General features: G+C 38.8%; 1 protein-coding gene across 1 annotated transcript; it reads left to right on the top strand.

The window, feature by feature from the left end:
- Nucleotides 1–330: 330 nt before the first annotated feature.
- On the top strand, nucleotides 331–1202 carry Ppp1r2c (PPP1R2 family member C). Its single transcript, XM_021153870.2, has one exon. The coding sequence runs from the start codon at nucleotides 408–410 to the stop codon at nucleotides 954–956; it is 549 nt and encodes a 182-aa protein (XP_021009529.1). The 5' UTR covers nucleotides 331–407; the 3' UTR covers nucleotides 957–1202.
- Nucleotides 1203–14627: the final 13425 nt, after the last annotated feature.

The following is a 14627-nucleotide window of genomic DNA, read 5'->3' on the forward strand; positions in this document are numbered from 1 at the left end:
TTTTTCACATAGCTAACACCTCCCATCTTTCCAATCAAAGTAGTGACTTTTAAACTTTAGATAATAAGAAATGTGTTTTACATGGCTTCCCAATGCTCAAAGTGTAGTAATGATTCTCTTTCATATACCACAAACGGGTATATTCCTATTACATTAATTTACAAAACAAGAAAAAAAAAAACCAAGATGGCCACCAGAGAAGGCCGCCAAGCCGTGACTGCTGTAGTGACGACGTCACGGTGCATTGTGACTTATCTCAGGGTTTCCTTTGTGACCTCCCAGCCCTGGCACTGGTATTGAAGTTCTGAGAACTTGTCTGCTAGACAGATCTAGCTCCTGCTTGAGTCCGGAGCGTGGACAAGTGGCTGCGTTGGCCCAATTCTAGCTTGGCCCTCAGTTTCCCAGGCATGGCAGCCTCCTCCACCTCACACAGACCCATCAAGGGGATACTCAAAAACAAAAGTTCAACATCTTCAGTGGAGGATTCTTCCGAGTCATCTGGAAGACCAGGCACCCAGGAGTTGCAACGGAAGAAATCGCAGAAGTGGGATGAATCCAACATACTAGCAACCCACTATCCATCCTACAAAGACTATGACCTGATGAAGAAGAATGAGCCCGGCAACCCCTATGGCAGCGTGCCACATGACGGAGAAGACACCGTAAGTGAAGTTCAAGGAAAAGACGCCATGACCTCTGACACCTTAGCGAAGAAATTCGCAGCCTCTGCCACTTTGGGAACCAGTTATCAGGGTGAGGAGCAAGAAAGCAGCGGTGCGCATAGTAGCAAATTCTTCCTGGACAAACAAGAAAGGCAACGGCAATTTGAGTTGAAAAGGAAGTTACACTACAACGAAGGATTAAACATCAAATTGGCCAGACAACTGATATCGGAGGAGCTACAATCTGAAGTAGAGGAAGATGAAAACCAACCATGTCTACATTCAAATTATTGAAGAAAAGACTACTACAGAAGAAGCTCCGACAATTGAACATCTAGAAATTTACCATCAAACGCATATAAGATCTGCTGTTGCCGCTGCCTTTGCCGCTGTCTTTGTCTATACCACCGCTGCTTCTTGCTTCTTAGAACCCATTGTCTTAGTGTGACTCTACTTGTCCATTTAACTGTTTAACAGTGTTTACTGGTCATGCAGGAATTAAATGGTAATCTTAGAAAATATTGAATTGGCTTAAACATCTATCTGTTGTGGATGTGATTCATTTCTTGTGCCAATAGTCATCATCAGCTGCTGCTGCTTATTTCTCCTCCTCCTCCTCATTCTTCTTTCCGTCTTCTTCATTCTTTCTTTTTCTTCTCTTATTTTTCTTCTTTTCTTCTTCCTTTTCCTTCTTCTCCTTCTTTCTCCTTCTTTTTGTTAAAAATCACTTTGAACTAACTTTAGATTGATATTTAGTTGTGGGAAAGAACATCTGTGTACCCGTTACTTAGTTGATATGCTGGAAATGGTAATGAATAGTGCCCTTTTTAGAGCCACATTAGTTTCCTCTTTCAAAAATCTTGTTTCCTGACTGGTAAGCAAGGTGCTGAAGAGATTCAGTGGTACAAAAGTACATTTCTAACAAGTGGGGACATATTTGCCAAGCAGTGGCATATGTCAGAGGTGGTTTCCAGGAATTGGGGGAGAAAAATGAATGAGGCACAGCCTCTCCTAGGGTTCATGCAGGGATAGTGTTATCTTATTTTTCAAATGATGTATACTAAGGCTTTCTGCAGAGGCTGCTTCTATTAAAAAGGGGGTCAACATTCTGTGTAGGATTACATACCTATTTTAATAAAAATTTGTTTCCAGATGCCTAAAAAATGAGCATCAATTTTCAGACGAATAATGTTGTCTCCAAATTTCCTGTTGTCCTGAAGATGAAGACAAAAAAGTTTGGAGAGATGGTCCAATGGTTAAGTGTGATTGATTCTGAAGATAGGGTCAGAAATAGAAACAAGATTTAACCAAGTATAGATAGGTAGATCTGGAAAGGCTGGCATTTCAGATACAGAGATATTGTCTGGGCTTAAAGAGGTAAGAAGTTCCACAGACTAACCATATAGAACACAAGGCACTGAGAGACTCCATATCTTTAAGCAAGAAGCCTGATCAGACTTTTCTTTATGAGGGATCATCTTAGCTGAGGGTATGACCATGAAGTAACCAAGGTAAGGAAGACAAAACTGGAGACAGTAAACTGAGTTCCAGAAAGTTGAAGACTATAATGGTTAAGTACCAAATTCCTTATTTTTGTGAAAAAAGGGAAAGGAAGGAAGGAAGGAATAAGGAGAGAGAGAGAGAGAGAGAGAGAGGGAGAGGGAGAGGGGGAGGGGGAGGGGGAGGGGGAGGGAGGGAGAGGGAGAGGGAGGGAGAGGGGAGAGGGGAGAGGGGAGAGGGGAGAGGGGAGAGGGGAGAGGGGAGAGGGGAGAGGGGAGAGGGGAGAGGGGAGAGGGGAGAGGGGAGAGGGGAGAGGGGAGAGGGGAGAGGGGAGAGAGGGGAGAGGGGAGAGGGAGAGGGGAGAGGGGAGAGGGGAGAGGGGAGAGGGGAGAGGGGAGAGGGGAGGAGGGAAGCAAAAACACAAAAATCTAAACCTACAATTGGCCTTAACCCAATGCCAGACACACAACATTACTCAGAGTCTAGTAAGAAATCCAAATTCTCAGACCATATCCCAAGAGCTGACATCTTATAGTGTGTTGGTGTCTCAGGTCCAACAATTTTTTAACTTACCAAGGTACTCAGGGGACTCTTCCAGATAATCAAATACTAAAATATGATGTTTTATTTAACCAAATTCTCTTCTGTGGAAGATATCTCACTGATCTGGTCTATGTATTTTTTTGTGCAAATACAAACATTTGCAAAAATACATCACACAGAATTTAAGGTCAGCATGCAAGTTAAGAAAATTTTACAATTGTGCTGGAGAGATGGCTCAGCAGGTAAGGGTGCTTGTCATCAAGCCTGACAACCTGAGTTTGATATTTGGGACCCAAATAGTGAGAGGAGAGAATCCACTAGTGTAGCCCTAACTTCCACATGTGCACCATGACATGTGGGCACACATCTACATATACACATACATTAAAAAGTAAATATTAAAATATTAAAATAACATTTCCATGAGTATGCTGTCAGATTGAAATCTCAGCTATACTCATTCTCTCCCCATCCTTAACATTTCTCTAGTTCTTCCTCTTGGTGTCATAAGTATTTGCCATACAGTTTCAGGACTTTCATACATCTCTGGCCTTACTAGGGCCACTCCATTTGCTCATAATCTATACCTTCTTTTTTCATTGTGTATATCATCCAGTCTTCTGCATTCAGTATAAACCCCTTCTCAAACACCCAAGTTCACATGGCAAGTATTTGCCTTGGAAAGGCAGAAGAGTATAAGTGGAAGTAAATGTTTCAGACTCAAAGAATCTGAGTTAGAATTTATGTCTGCAAACGCTAACTTTATCACTCAAGAAAGAGAAAGTACTTCACCCATTGGACACAAGTACATGAGAACAACATTTACCATGCCTTCTGTGGATGGTTGCTAGAATGATTAAATGAAAAGGTGTTAGTAAACTACATGGTTGCTTTTAAACATCCAGTAGATAGTAGATATTACTATTTGCCTCACCTGCACATATTTCTGTGCACCTGTTGATCTGCTGATCATTTGCATGATAGCACTAGTTTTAAAACTCCTTATCTTTTCTCACTGGACAGAGCATCTTTTATGTATAGGAGCTATGCCCATGAGTCCAAAGTCTCCAAGAATAGTGTCATATGCCAAATCCATATTGTAAAGCAAAACAGGGGATGATTTGGAAAATGTTTCTCCCCTGTTAAATTGGATCCTGCAGTCCACCTGTGATTAGTCTGGTTCTCTTATGGTACTGAAACTTCAGCATTAGGAGCCTTTGGGGATACAGGTGAAGGCAAAGTGAGGGGTAGGGAGTCTCAAAAGTTATTCAAAGTAGTGACAATTACATCAAGTAATCTTCCCTTTGAGGATGTCCTTGATGTTTTTCATTATCCCGAAGTCTACAAAACAGGAGATGAAATGGGAGAACAGTAAGCAGGAATTAGATGTAAAGCTAAACTACAGTTTCATTTTCAAACACATTGAAATTTCTAGGACACGGTCAAGTTTAGAAAAGAAAGGCATTAATTCTGTCTCATACAAACCACAGGTAAGAATCATAGCATCATTTATAGTAACACACAGCACTTTATATTCACAGTGCATCTCTAATTCTCACTTTCTTTCTTTCTGAACTTCTTATTAGACATAAACTGCAGTTTTTATGAACTGAAAATAGAAAGGAACTTACTGACCCTTTAGTCTCACTGCTTCAAGTTATCACCCCATGTTCTCTGTCTCAGACACAGGGAATTTCAAAATATCATCCTGGGAACAGAAAGCCACTGGGGAGCTATGTTTGCCTATAGCCACATGCTGTATATATGGGAAACATAAATTAACTATAAGCCCAAATATATTTGTTCTTGTTTGGAGACAGTCCTTGTGCCTTGAACTGAGAAAAGCTTTCCAGTGGAGTATGTCCTTTTGTAGAAAACCAGACCTAACCCATTGGACTCTACACAAATAGCACAAGAGATAAAATTAAGTAACTTACCTTGAAAAGAAAACAGCTTTCAGAAAATACATTCTCATAAGAAATACTTTCCCTCTGTATCTTGTGTTCATCATTCTCAGCATTTCATGCTTCAATAATAAATACAAGCTATAGAGAAACAGAACCACAGTGGGTGCATTGTAAGAAAAAAATATCCCTCAGAGGTAGTGAGGTCCTCCCATGATTGTCAAGAGAGGATACTTGGTCTTATTTTATGAGCTATAAGTGTGGAGTCATTTGAGTGCGGTTGTATTTGAATAGATAAAGAATCTGGCATTTCACCATCATGTTAGGCAGTACATTTCAAAATATCTTTTGTCCTTTCTAAAACTAGACACTTGGGATGAAGCATCATAAGTCAATTAGGAGATAGACTCTAGTTGTTTATATCAGGCACTGCAAATCACTGGGTCAAACTCTACATTTTGGTTTATTATTTTAATCTTAGTGCTTATACACTTTCCAACTTGATATATCAGCAAGACTAAATAACTTACAATGGCAGAAGATCTTTTTCTGGAATCGTTTTAGAGCAGAAGTGGGTAACCAAGGTCTCTGGTAAGTGGTGTTAATGTGTCATTCAGTCAAAGTACAATTAAGGTATGTGTTTGTGCTTTCTCTGTTGCTGTGATAAAGTACTGCAACAAACACAACTTATAGAAGAAAGGGTTTATTGAGGCCTACAGACAAGTGGAGGAGTTAGACTTCATCATATCAGGAAGGCGTAGCAGTAAGCAGCATGCATGTTAACTAGAAAACAAGTTAAGTGCTCACATCTTAAACCCAAGCACAAAGAAAATGAGAAAAAAAAAAAAACTGGAAGTAGGTTAAGGCCTTAACATTTCAAAGCTCAGTACAAGTTGCATACTTCTTGAACCAAGGACACACCTTCCAATAATACAGCCAAGTAACCCCATATAGTACCTGAAACCACTGTCTAAGAGTTCAAATACATGAGACTATGAGAAGAAATTCTCATTCAAAGCAACAAAAGGCATAAAAGGCTGGGACTGCATTTTTGAGGAGAGGAGACTGGTGACTATAGAAAGTTGAAAGGTAGGCTATTGCTTGATGATCAAGTAGTAACTCAAGTATCTGATATTGATGGTACTGTAAGATATTCATGAGATAACTATCTGTAAATTAATGGGCTTTATACTCTTAGGCAGAATTATTTGGATGTCTTAGAACAAGGGTAAAGGCAAATGTATCACTTTTTAACAAAGAGGGATTGACTTCTTGGGAGAGAGGAATTTAAGCAAAACAAGCAAGCAAACAAAAGAAGAATCATATCCTAACAGAGTCCCAACACTTCTTTAGTTTTTTTTAATATACAAATAATTATAAATGAAGATAAGTGATGAATAGCATCTAGGAACAATTCAAGGAGCCTCCCAGAAGGGTTATGAGATGGTTCCTCTAAACTATCTTGAGTCCTACAGGATATACAGGAACTAAGAGGAAATAGCTTATAAAATGTTATCATAGAGACCTCCATACCCAAGTACATATAGATTACTGCAGCTCTAGTTCTCCAAAAGAATATGAGTTTTTACCCTCTCTGTTAGTATGAAGACTCACAACTGGTGAAAGTGCAGTGAATAATTGTCTATGGAGTACTCATTCTGTTAAAAGGAAAAGTGGGGTGTGAGTATATCAAACAAATATTATATAGATATAAGAAATTATTAAATAATAAAAATATATTTAATGTTATATTGTAGAGCTCTGAAAAGTGAGAAAAAATATTTGGTACTTATTGGTGTCTGGAATTGTTTAGGGTAGATTTTGCCTTTGTCTTGCTGGAACAGAAGATGAAGATTTCCAAGAGGCTACCAGAAATATGTGGTTGAAGCTTCAAGGGGAGGAATAGTCTTAAATCTTGGCAAATGATTGCATGGTGAAGGCCCTGAAACTTTACTGGAGTTGTATGAATGGGGAGACCTTGGTCTGGTCCAGAGAGCTTAGATGAGCGGTTCTCATCCTGTGAGTAGCAAACCCCTTGGAGGTCAAACAGACCCTTTCACTGGGGTTGACTAAGGCCATGGGAAAACTTATATTGCTTATATTACAATTCATTACCATAGCAAAATTAAAGTTATGAAGTGGTGAAAAATATTTTATGGTTGGGGGTCATCACAAGATGAGGGACTGCATTAATGAATCTCAGCATTAGGCAGATTGAGAAGCACTGGCATAAATCCTGTAGCAAGAATGTGAAGTAAGCCTAGTAGCCTAGGTTAAAGTGGGGATGATCCTAGAAAGGTAAAGCATCAGAATGTACTAATCTTGGTACTAGTGACAGCCATAATTATGTATGTTTATAACATAACACACTGAGAAAGATAAAGAGTGTCTGGGTCTAGGAAGTGGCCTGTCTGAAGGAATAGTCTACCATAAAAACCTTCACAGGGGAAGAAGTAATAATAGCTTATGTTTTAGGCTTGATAAAAATATTTCTGGTCTGCTTGTGGTGTATAGATCTAGTGCCTATCTAGTTTCTTGAAGAATGCATAAAGCGTGTTGAAGTCTGGTTAAAGGTGTGTTGTGGTCTAAGTAACTTGGCATAGAAGCCACAATGCCTATTTATCTTGAAATCACCTTGGTTGTTTGACTCACAGATATCAGAACAGTCCTTTGGCTCAGCTTTGAAATGTATAATGTCCTTGTGTTTGTAAGTCCAATGGTTTCTGGAGAATCAAGACTTCAGTCCATGAGAACACCCTCCAGATGATTGAATGAGTGTGGCTTAAATAGAAAGCTTAGGAAAATCTGTGTAGATTTTTCACTTATTCATACATAGCACCATTGGAGAGTACTACAGAAGGTACCTAGTTCTGATTTGGAGACTAGCATGTGATTACCTAGAAAGGACTCAGTGTCTTTGATGTCTATAGCACTTACTATTGTATGAGTTGAAAGCCTTTGATCAGACACCATAAAACCTTTTCCACCCATGAGTCAGGTGTTCTGTGGTTGGAAAGTAGAGAATTGTGTAGATATAATTTAATATTATGGGGATTGTATGTAGTTTCTGTACAATAGAATTGGAGATAGTCCTCTGGGGTTATATTTGGCAGTAAGGTAGTGGGATTTCAAGCTTGGCAAGGTATTACTATGAGCTCTAGACGTAAGATGAGCATCTGGTGCATTATCTGACACCTAATAGAAGGCTCTGAAAATAAGTGTTTCAAAAGCATGGTAAAGTTCTTTTAAGTGGCTAAGTCGGATCACTTTAATGGTTGTCTAAAGTAATTTAAGAACTTTATGTCCCAAGCTGAGCAAGGTCTGTTTAAGAATACTGATTGGGACTTATTTTGTAATATTAGTATTTAATTTTTATTATTATCCTAGTTTTCTTTCCTGTTGCTATGATAAAATACTTTGTCTAAGGTAACTTAATAGAAAAAAGGATATATTTCAGCCTATATTTCCGTGTTATTGTCTGTTTTAACAGTGACATTATGCCTCAACAGTTAGAAGAGTAATAAATGTATGCTGCTACTGAGTTTTGTTTCTTTCTACTCATATAATTCTGAATCTCATGCTTCTTGTCCAGTCTTACCAACAATCAAGAAGACCTTGTGTCCTTGTGTGATGGTGTCACTTAATATAATCAAGGTAATCCTTTGCAGACATGAGAAGAGATGATTCCAAGCATTGTCAAGTTGATAACTAACCCTCATTATCATAGTGATACCTTCTTAATTCTTCTTAATATTTATGACAATGTAGGTACTCCAAACATTTTTAATATAGTCTGGTGAGGCTCCTAAGGCTGGCTACGCTTAGAGACTTCAGAAGAGCCCTTTGGCTCCTTTAACTTTTCTTTACCAAATATTTTATCTGCTAAAATATCCTGCTGATTATGTTGCTTTGCTTGGAAACATGTGAAACATTTTCCTCTGTAGTGACTTTCATTTTAGTAGAATACATGTTGGTTAAAGGTAATGGTGGTTTGGATAGGATATGTCCCATACAAGCTCGCATACTTGAATGCTTGGTCTCTAATTGGTGGCATTGTTTAGAACCCTTAGGAGTGTAGTCTATCTATAGGAAGCACATCTCTGTGAGTGGTCTTTGAAGGACAACAGACTAACCTCACTTCCTGTTTCTTTCTCCCTCATTACTGTGTGGGTAAGATGTGAGCTCTCAGTTTCCTGCTACTATGGCTTCCTAACCACTCTAACCTTCTGGAACTAGAACCAAAACTAAACTCCTATGAGTTACTTTTGGTCATGGTACTTTATCATAGCAATAACAACAACAACAAAAATAATAATACAGAAGTTAATACCAGAGACAGTGGGATTGCTGCTGTGAAGAACATCATTTCTTTTTTATAGAAGACTTTGCAACTTTGAACTAGAAAAGTAGTTGAATGCTGTAAATGGAATATAGTGATTTATTCTATTAGGAACCTGAAAGACAATAAGATCGAGAACAATGCAGACAGTGGAGTCTCAAATCATTATGTTTCAAAAGGGAACAAATACTATATCTTAGCAATGGAGCTAGAGGCTAGTCATATGGTATTTTGGCAAAAAATCTAGCTACATTCTGCCTGTGTCTTAAAAACTTCTCTGAGGATAAATTAAAATACATGACCAATTTCTTTGGCAGAGAAAATCTCAAGACAGCATAACATGACTGTGGAATGGTTATTGCTGATTAGTTTTAAGCAGATCAACAATGGAAAAGAGCACTGGAAAATAATTTGTCAAGTTGTGTACTGAAAGAAAGCTATAATTTTAAAAGAGATAAGTGCCATTATATAGAAGTTCACTGCTCATGACCCTACATGGATTTTCTCCTTTCAAGAAAGTAACTGCTGATGGAAATTTCAGTTCAGTATATATATATAAAAACAGTTGCTAATATGGTCCAATTAAGGCCAAAAATGCATCCTAAGCTGCCAATCTAACCAAAGAGTGCTATGAATATGGTATTAATTTTAGTAACAAGAAAGATACAAGATTTAAGTATCATAGATCCTTCTTCCATGTTTCAAAGAGTTACTAATTTTAGGCAATGCATCACTGTGATATGTACTGAACTTTGTTTTTGAAGAAAGCCCTAAGAGTCCATTCTGTGAAGCTTTGAAAGTAAATCCTGTATTGTGGTAGAGACACAAATACATAGGTGATGCCAGACTTGTGAGATCTCTGCCAAGTACAGTTGTATACACGGAGTAGAATCAGCACAAGAAAGGAATGTGTGGTTCTGCAAGCAAACTTGAAGGAGTAGAACCATCTAAACCCTTTGAAACTGAAGCCACAGATTCCAGACATGGAGATAAAAACAAAAACAAAAACAAAAACAAAAACATAAACCCTTGGTTTGCCTGCTAAAGTTTCAGTCTTACATTGGACCAGGCTATTCTTATTATACTCCTATCCCTAATTTTCTAGAATACAGATTTATTTTCTGTGCCATTGTATGTTGGAAGGATGTAATTTTTTTTTTCAGTTTACAAGGGCTTTAAGTTAGGCAGTTAAGAGATTTCCTTGAATCTCAGAAGAAACTTTGTACTGTGAAGTTAGACTAAATGCATATGCACTATGATAAGGTAATGGCTCCATGGTAGGCAAGGGCCTGAATGTGGTGGTTTGAATGAGAAATGTCCACCATAGCCTTACGTAAATGAATATTTGGTCCCAGTTGCTGGCATTGCTTAGAGAGGTTATGGAACACTTGGGAGTTCAGGCTTGATGGTAGAAGCACATCACTGGGAGTGGGCCTTGAGGGTTTCTAGCCCTATCCACATTTTCTCTCTCATTCCTGTGTGTGGTTGATAGGTAATCTCATGGATTATTGCATCTACCACTTGCTGCTTTGCCTTCATTATCATCATGGCCTCTAACCTTTCTAGTACCTTAAGATAAAAGCTTTCTTCTATAATTTGTTTTGGTCATGGTATTTTATCACAGCAACAGAAAAGTAAATAACACAGAGATTAACCTTTGGGAATTCCATATTTTCTCTGATAATACAGGATAAGTTACTTCCTGGAGATGTAGGATCATTCTTGTGGATGGTTATTATACTCTAGTACCACAGGAGATAGTTAACCTTGAAGAGTACTCTAGCTTCACTCCTTTTTATGTAACAAAATACCTCAACAAAAAGCATCTTACTGTTTAGTGTCTCACAGGTTGTGGTTTACCATAGCAGGAAACTTAAGACAGCAAAATTTTAAAACAGCTAGTAACATCAGAATCACAGTTAAGAGCTATGTTAGTTAATTCCTAACAACAATCACTAAACATCTTTCCTTATACCCACAGATAAATATAGTCTTCACCCCTCATCAAGGAAAGTTCTCTTTGCAACAGATAGACTGCTACAGAAAAACACAAACAATCAAAATGCAGAGTTGTGGAGCCTTTAACAGTTGCCATTTTCCTAAGTATCATGTCTGTCTTCTGTCTATCCAGACTCAGTCCTTTATCCTTCCACCCAAAATACCCCTGCTGTTCCCTTCCCCTTCTCCCTTGTCTCCTATCTCCAGTCTTTCTCTCTTATTCCCTATTCTATGTCTCTATAGGGAAAATAAATTTCCTTTGTACTGAGAACTTGGTCTTGGAGATCCTAAGCCAATACTTTTCTTTCCCTGAGATCATTGTAGAATAAGGAGTGGAAAGATTTTAAGAGCCAGAGAACAAAGCAGTTTTCTGTGAGTGTATGTCTCATAGTAATACCAGAAGCTACACACATAATCTCCAACATGACTGCCCAAATGTAAGATAAATATAATACCAAGGGATATGCCATTGGATGGGGAAACACCTACAAGGCCTCAACTCTACACAAAGAACTATAGGTAACTGTGAAAAGCTTGGAGTTGGGAGAGATGGTATTCTCCAAGGAATAGTACACCAATTGATTTTCCACTGCTAAGGAAAGCTCTTCAAACATACATAAAAGTTTCAATGTATGTACAGAACAGGCTATATTTAGGAATGTATATTTATATATGTTTATACATATATGTATGTAATAAACAATTAGTGAAAAGTTAGAGGACATGAATTTGAAAGACAGAGGGAGATGTATAAGGGTGGGCTTGAAGGGAGGAAAGGAAAGAGGGAAATATTGTATCTCAAAAAGAAAAGAATAAGGCAAGAAAGAAAAAAGAGCTGTTCTGGCCAGTTTTTTTATGTCAGCTAAACACAATCTAGTGTCATTTGGGAAAAGGGAGTCTCAACTGAGAAAATGTCCCTATGAGAGAAACACACATGCCAACCCGAAAAAGACTATCCCTCACTGGGTCTCTTTTTTCAAGTGAGACTAGGTTGTGTCAAGTTGGCATTTAAAGCTAGCCAGAAGAGAGGGCAAGGGATAAAATACAAAGAGCCTTTTAGACTCATTAATATCTTTGTTTCTGGTCTTTAAATTGGCTTTTGAACACCCAGAAAGTTGATTACCCATACTTCAAGAATCAATATGCCTTAAATTTTAGAACTATGGTGGATGTTTAAATAATCTTGACTTTGTTAAGATTCAGTGATTTAAGAAGTTAAAAAGCTAACCAGTACACACAACAGAAATAAAGCCAGAACAGGACTTTGTACCTAGGAATAAGTAAGGTCTTTGTCTGATAAATCACATTGTGTGGCTTTAATGCCTTTGTGTTTTGTGGAAGAGTTTGGAATTTGGGGCTAGAAAAACCACTTGAGTACTGTGGGATGAGATTAACAAGAGGTTCTTATGTGAGACTGTAAAACAAGAATTCTAAGAGAAATGCAGATAGTGGAGGCCTGGATCACTGGGGTCTTAGAGTGAAACAAAGTCATCTCTCAGGGAAAGATCTGTGGAATATGGCATTTAAGGTCTTTAATGTGTGGGAAGAACAGGGAAGAATGGAAGGGACTTCCCATGATAGAAATATCAGCTTTTGGCAGTAACCCTGAGATCACTTTTTTAAAATTTTTTTATTAGGTATTTTCCTCATTTACATTTCCAATGCTATCCCAAAAGTCCCCCATACCCACCCCCCCACTCCCCTACACAACCACTCCCCATTTTTGGCCCTGGCTTTCCCCTGTACTGGGGCATAAAAAGTTTGCATGTCCAATGGGCCTCTCTTTCCAGTGATGGCCGACTAGGCCATCTCTTAATACATATGCAGCTAGAGACAAGAGCTCCGGGGTACTGGTTAGTTCATATTGTTGTTCCACCTATAGGGTTGCAGTTCCCTTTAGCTCCTTGGGTACTTTCTCTAGCTCCTCCATTGGGGGTCCTGTGATCCATCTAATAGCTGACTGTGAGCATCCACTTCTGTGTTTGCTAGGCCCCGGCATAGTCTCACAAGAGACAGCTATATCTGCGTCCTTTCAGCAAAATCTTGCTAGTGTATGCAATGGTGTCAGCGTTTGGAAGATCACTTTCTAAAGACACTGGGCACCAATAGACCACATGGATCTTGCTTCAACTGTGTTAACACTGATTACTTAGCAAAGAAATGTGCTTCACCTCACCCATAGCCAAGTCCCTACCCAAAATGTGAACAGACAGGACACTGATGACTGTTCTACATTGCTTTGCCAAGGTAGGTCAGTCCTTCATTTTTCCTCTGCAGGAGACTCTTCGTTCTTCTGGGCCTTGTGGCTGAAGATTGATACTGCCCTGAGACCTCAGCCCCCAACATCACCATCAATTTTACCACAGACAAGTCTAGTATAATTCTGTCCATATAGACATGGAGTCTCTGTCATTTGAAATAGATTCAGGGGATATTTAATATGTTATGCTTATTCCAGTAAAATGTATCCTTCTCAGATCTTCATGACAAGTGTCAATTAACTATCTCAGGGCTCCAGGCCTTCCCCTCTTTTTCCTCTGGGGCCACCTGATCACTCAATCGTTCCTTGTTATGCTTAGTTGTCTAACCTCATTATTGGGTAGGAATATTGTGGTTAAATTATTCATTTCCTTTTCTTTTAATCCATTTCCTTCAGGAATTTTCCCTCTCTTTCTAGCCTTTGAAGTGTCTCCTACTCTACTGGCTAACACTAATGCTTTACAGACTTCCTTAGTGACTGAAAAGTTTGGGACAGCTTCTCTCCTGCAGTGACTTCCCATTATCAGCCATGATGATCCTTCTCCAGGATCCTCCCTCCTACCCCTGTTCCATTCAATAACATATCTCTTTAAAACATAGACAAGGCTTAAAGCCCAATATGCAATACCTTTTTAGTAGTGGTATTCTTAAACCCTAAAATCCCCTATCTTGTCAATTCTAAAGCCAGATGGCCCCTACCCCTTGATCCAGGACCTCAAAATTATTAATGCAGCTGTCCTTCTATCTACCAAGTGGTGCCTAACCACTATACTTTCTCAGATTACCTGATCTCTCACTTTTACAGGTTTAGACCTTAGGGATTTTTTTTTTTATATTATTCCTTTATACCTAGATCCACATGACCACTTTGCCTGACCCTGACAGGGAAACAATCTCTTAGCTCACTTTCACTGTATACTCTCAGGGTTTCTAAGACAGTCCTCCATTTCTTTCATCAGGCTCTGGCTACTGATCCCGGACCTACCTTCTAACCACTTAATCCAATATGTAGACGACCTTATTTCTACTCTGCAGCTTCTTACAACATCATATTGTCACTCTTACATTACTCTTACAACATCATACTGTTCATCTTCTTAACTTTCTAGTGAGCAAAAGATACAGAGTTTCACCTTTCAAATCTCAAGAATACCCTTTGGGTCAAGTATCCAGACTTTCTGATTTCCCTTAACAGCTGTGAACTCACTCTTGATTTCAGACAGTACCTGTGGTTTCTCATACCTCCAACCACCAGGGAAGAGATATTTTTCCTTCCTGAGCCTGGTGGGGTATCTCAGAGCCTGAATTTCCATGATTTTCTTCTAATTTGCCCTCTATATAAAGCAGATAAGGGTCTTCCAATTGATCCTGTGGAACCTAATTAGCTTGTCACACCTGAATTCTCTCACCTTTGAGATGCAG

The sequence above is a fragment of the Mus caroli genome, unplaced genomic scaffold, assembly GCF_978045245.1.
Source record: "Mus caroli unplaced genomic scaffold, Mus_caroli_1 scaffold_5, whole genome shotgun sequence".
NCBI lineage: Eukaryota > Metazoa > Chordata > Mammalia > Rodentia > Muridae > Mus > Mus caroli.

Bases quoted from the DNA above. Each gene is read 5' to 3' on its own strand.
- Ppp1r2c (XM_021153870.2), top strand. From the start codon at position 408: ATGGCAGCCTCCTCCACCTCACACAGACCCATCAAGGGGATACTCAAA.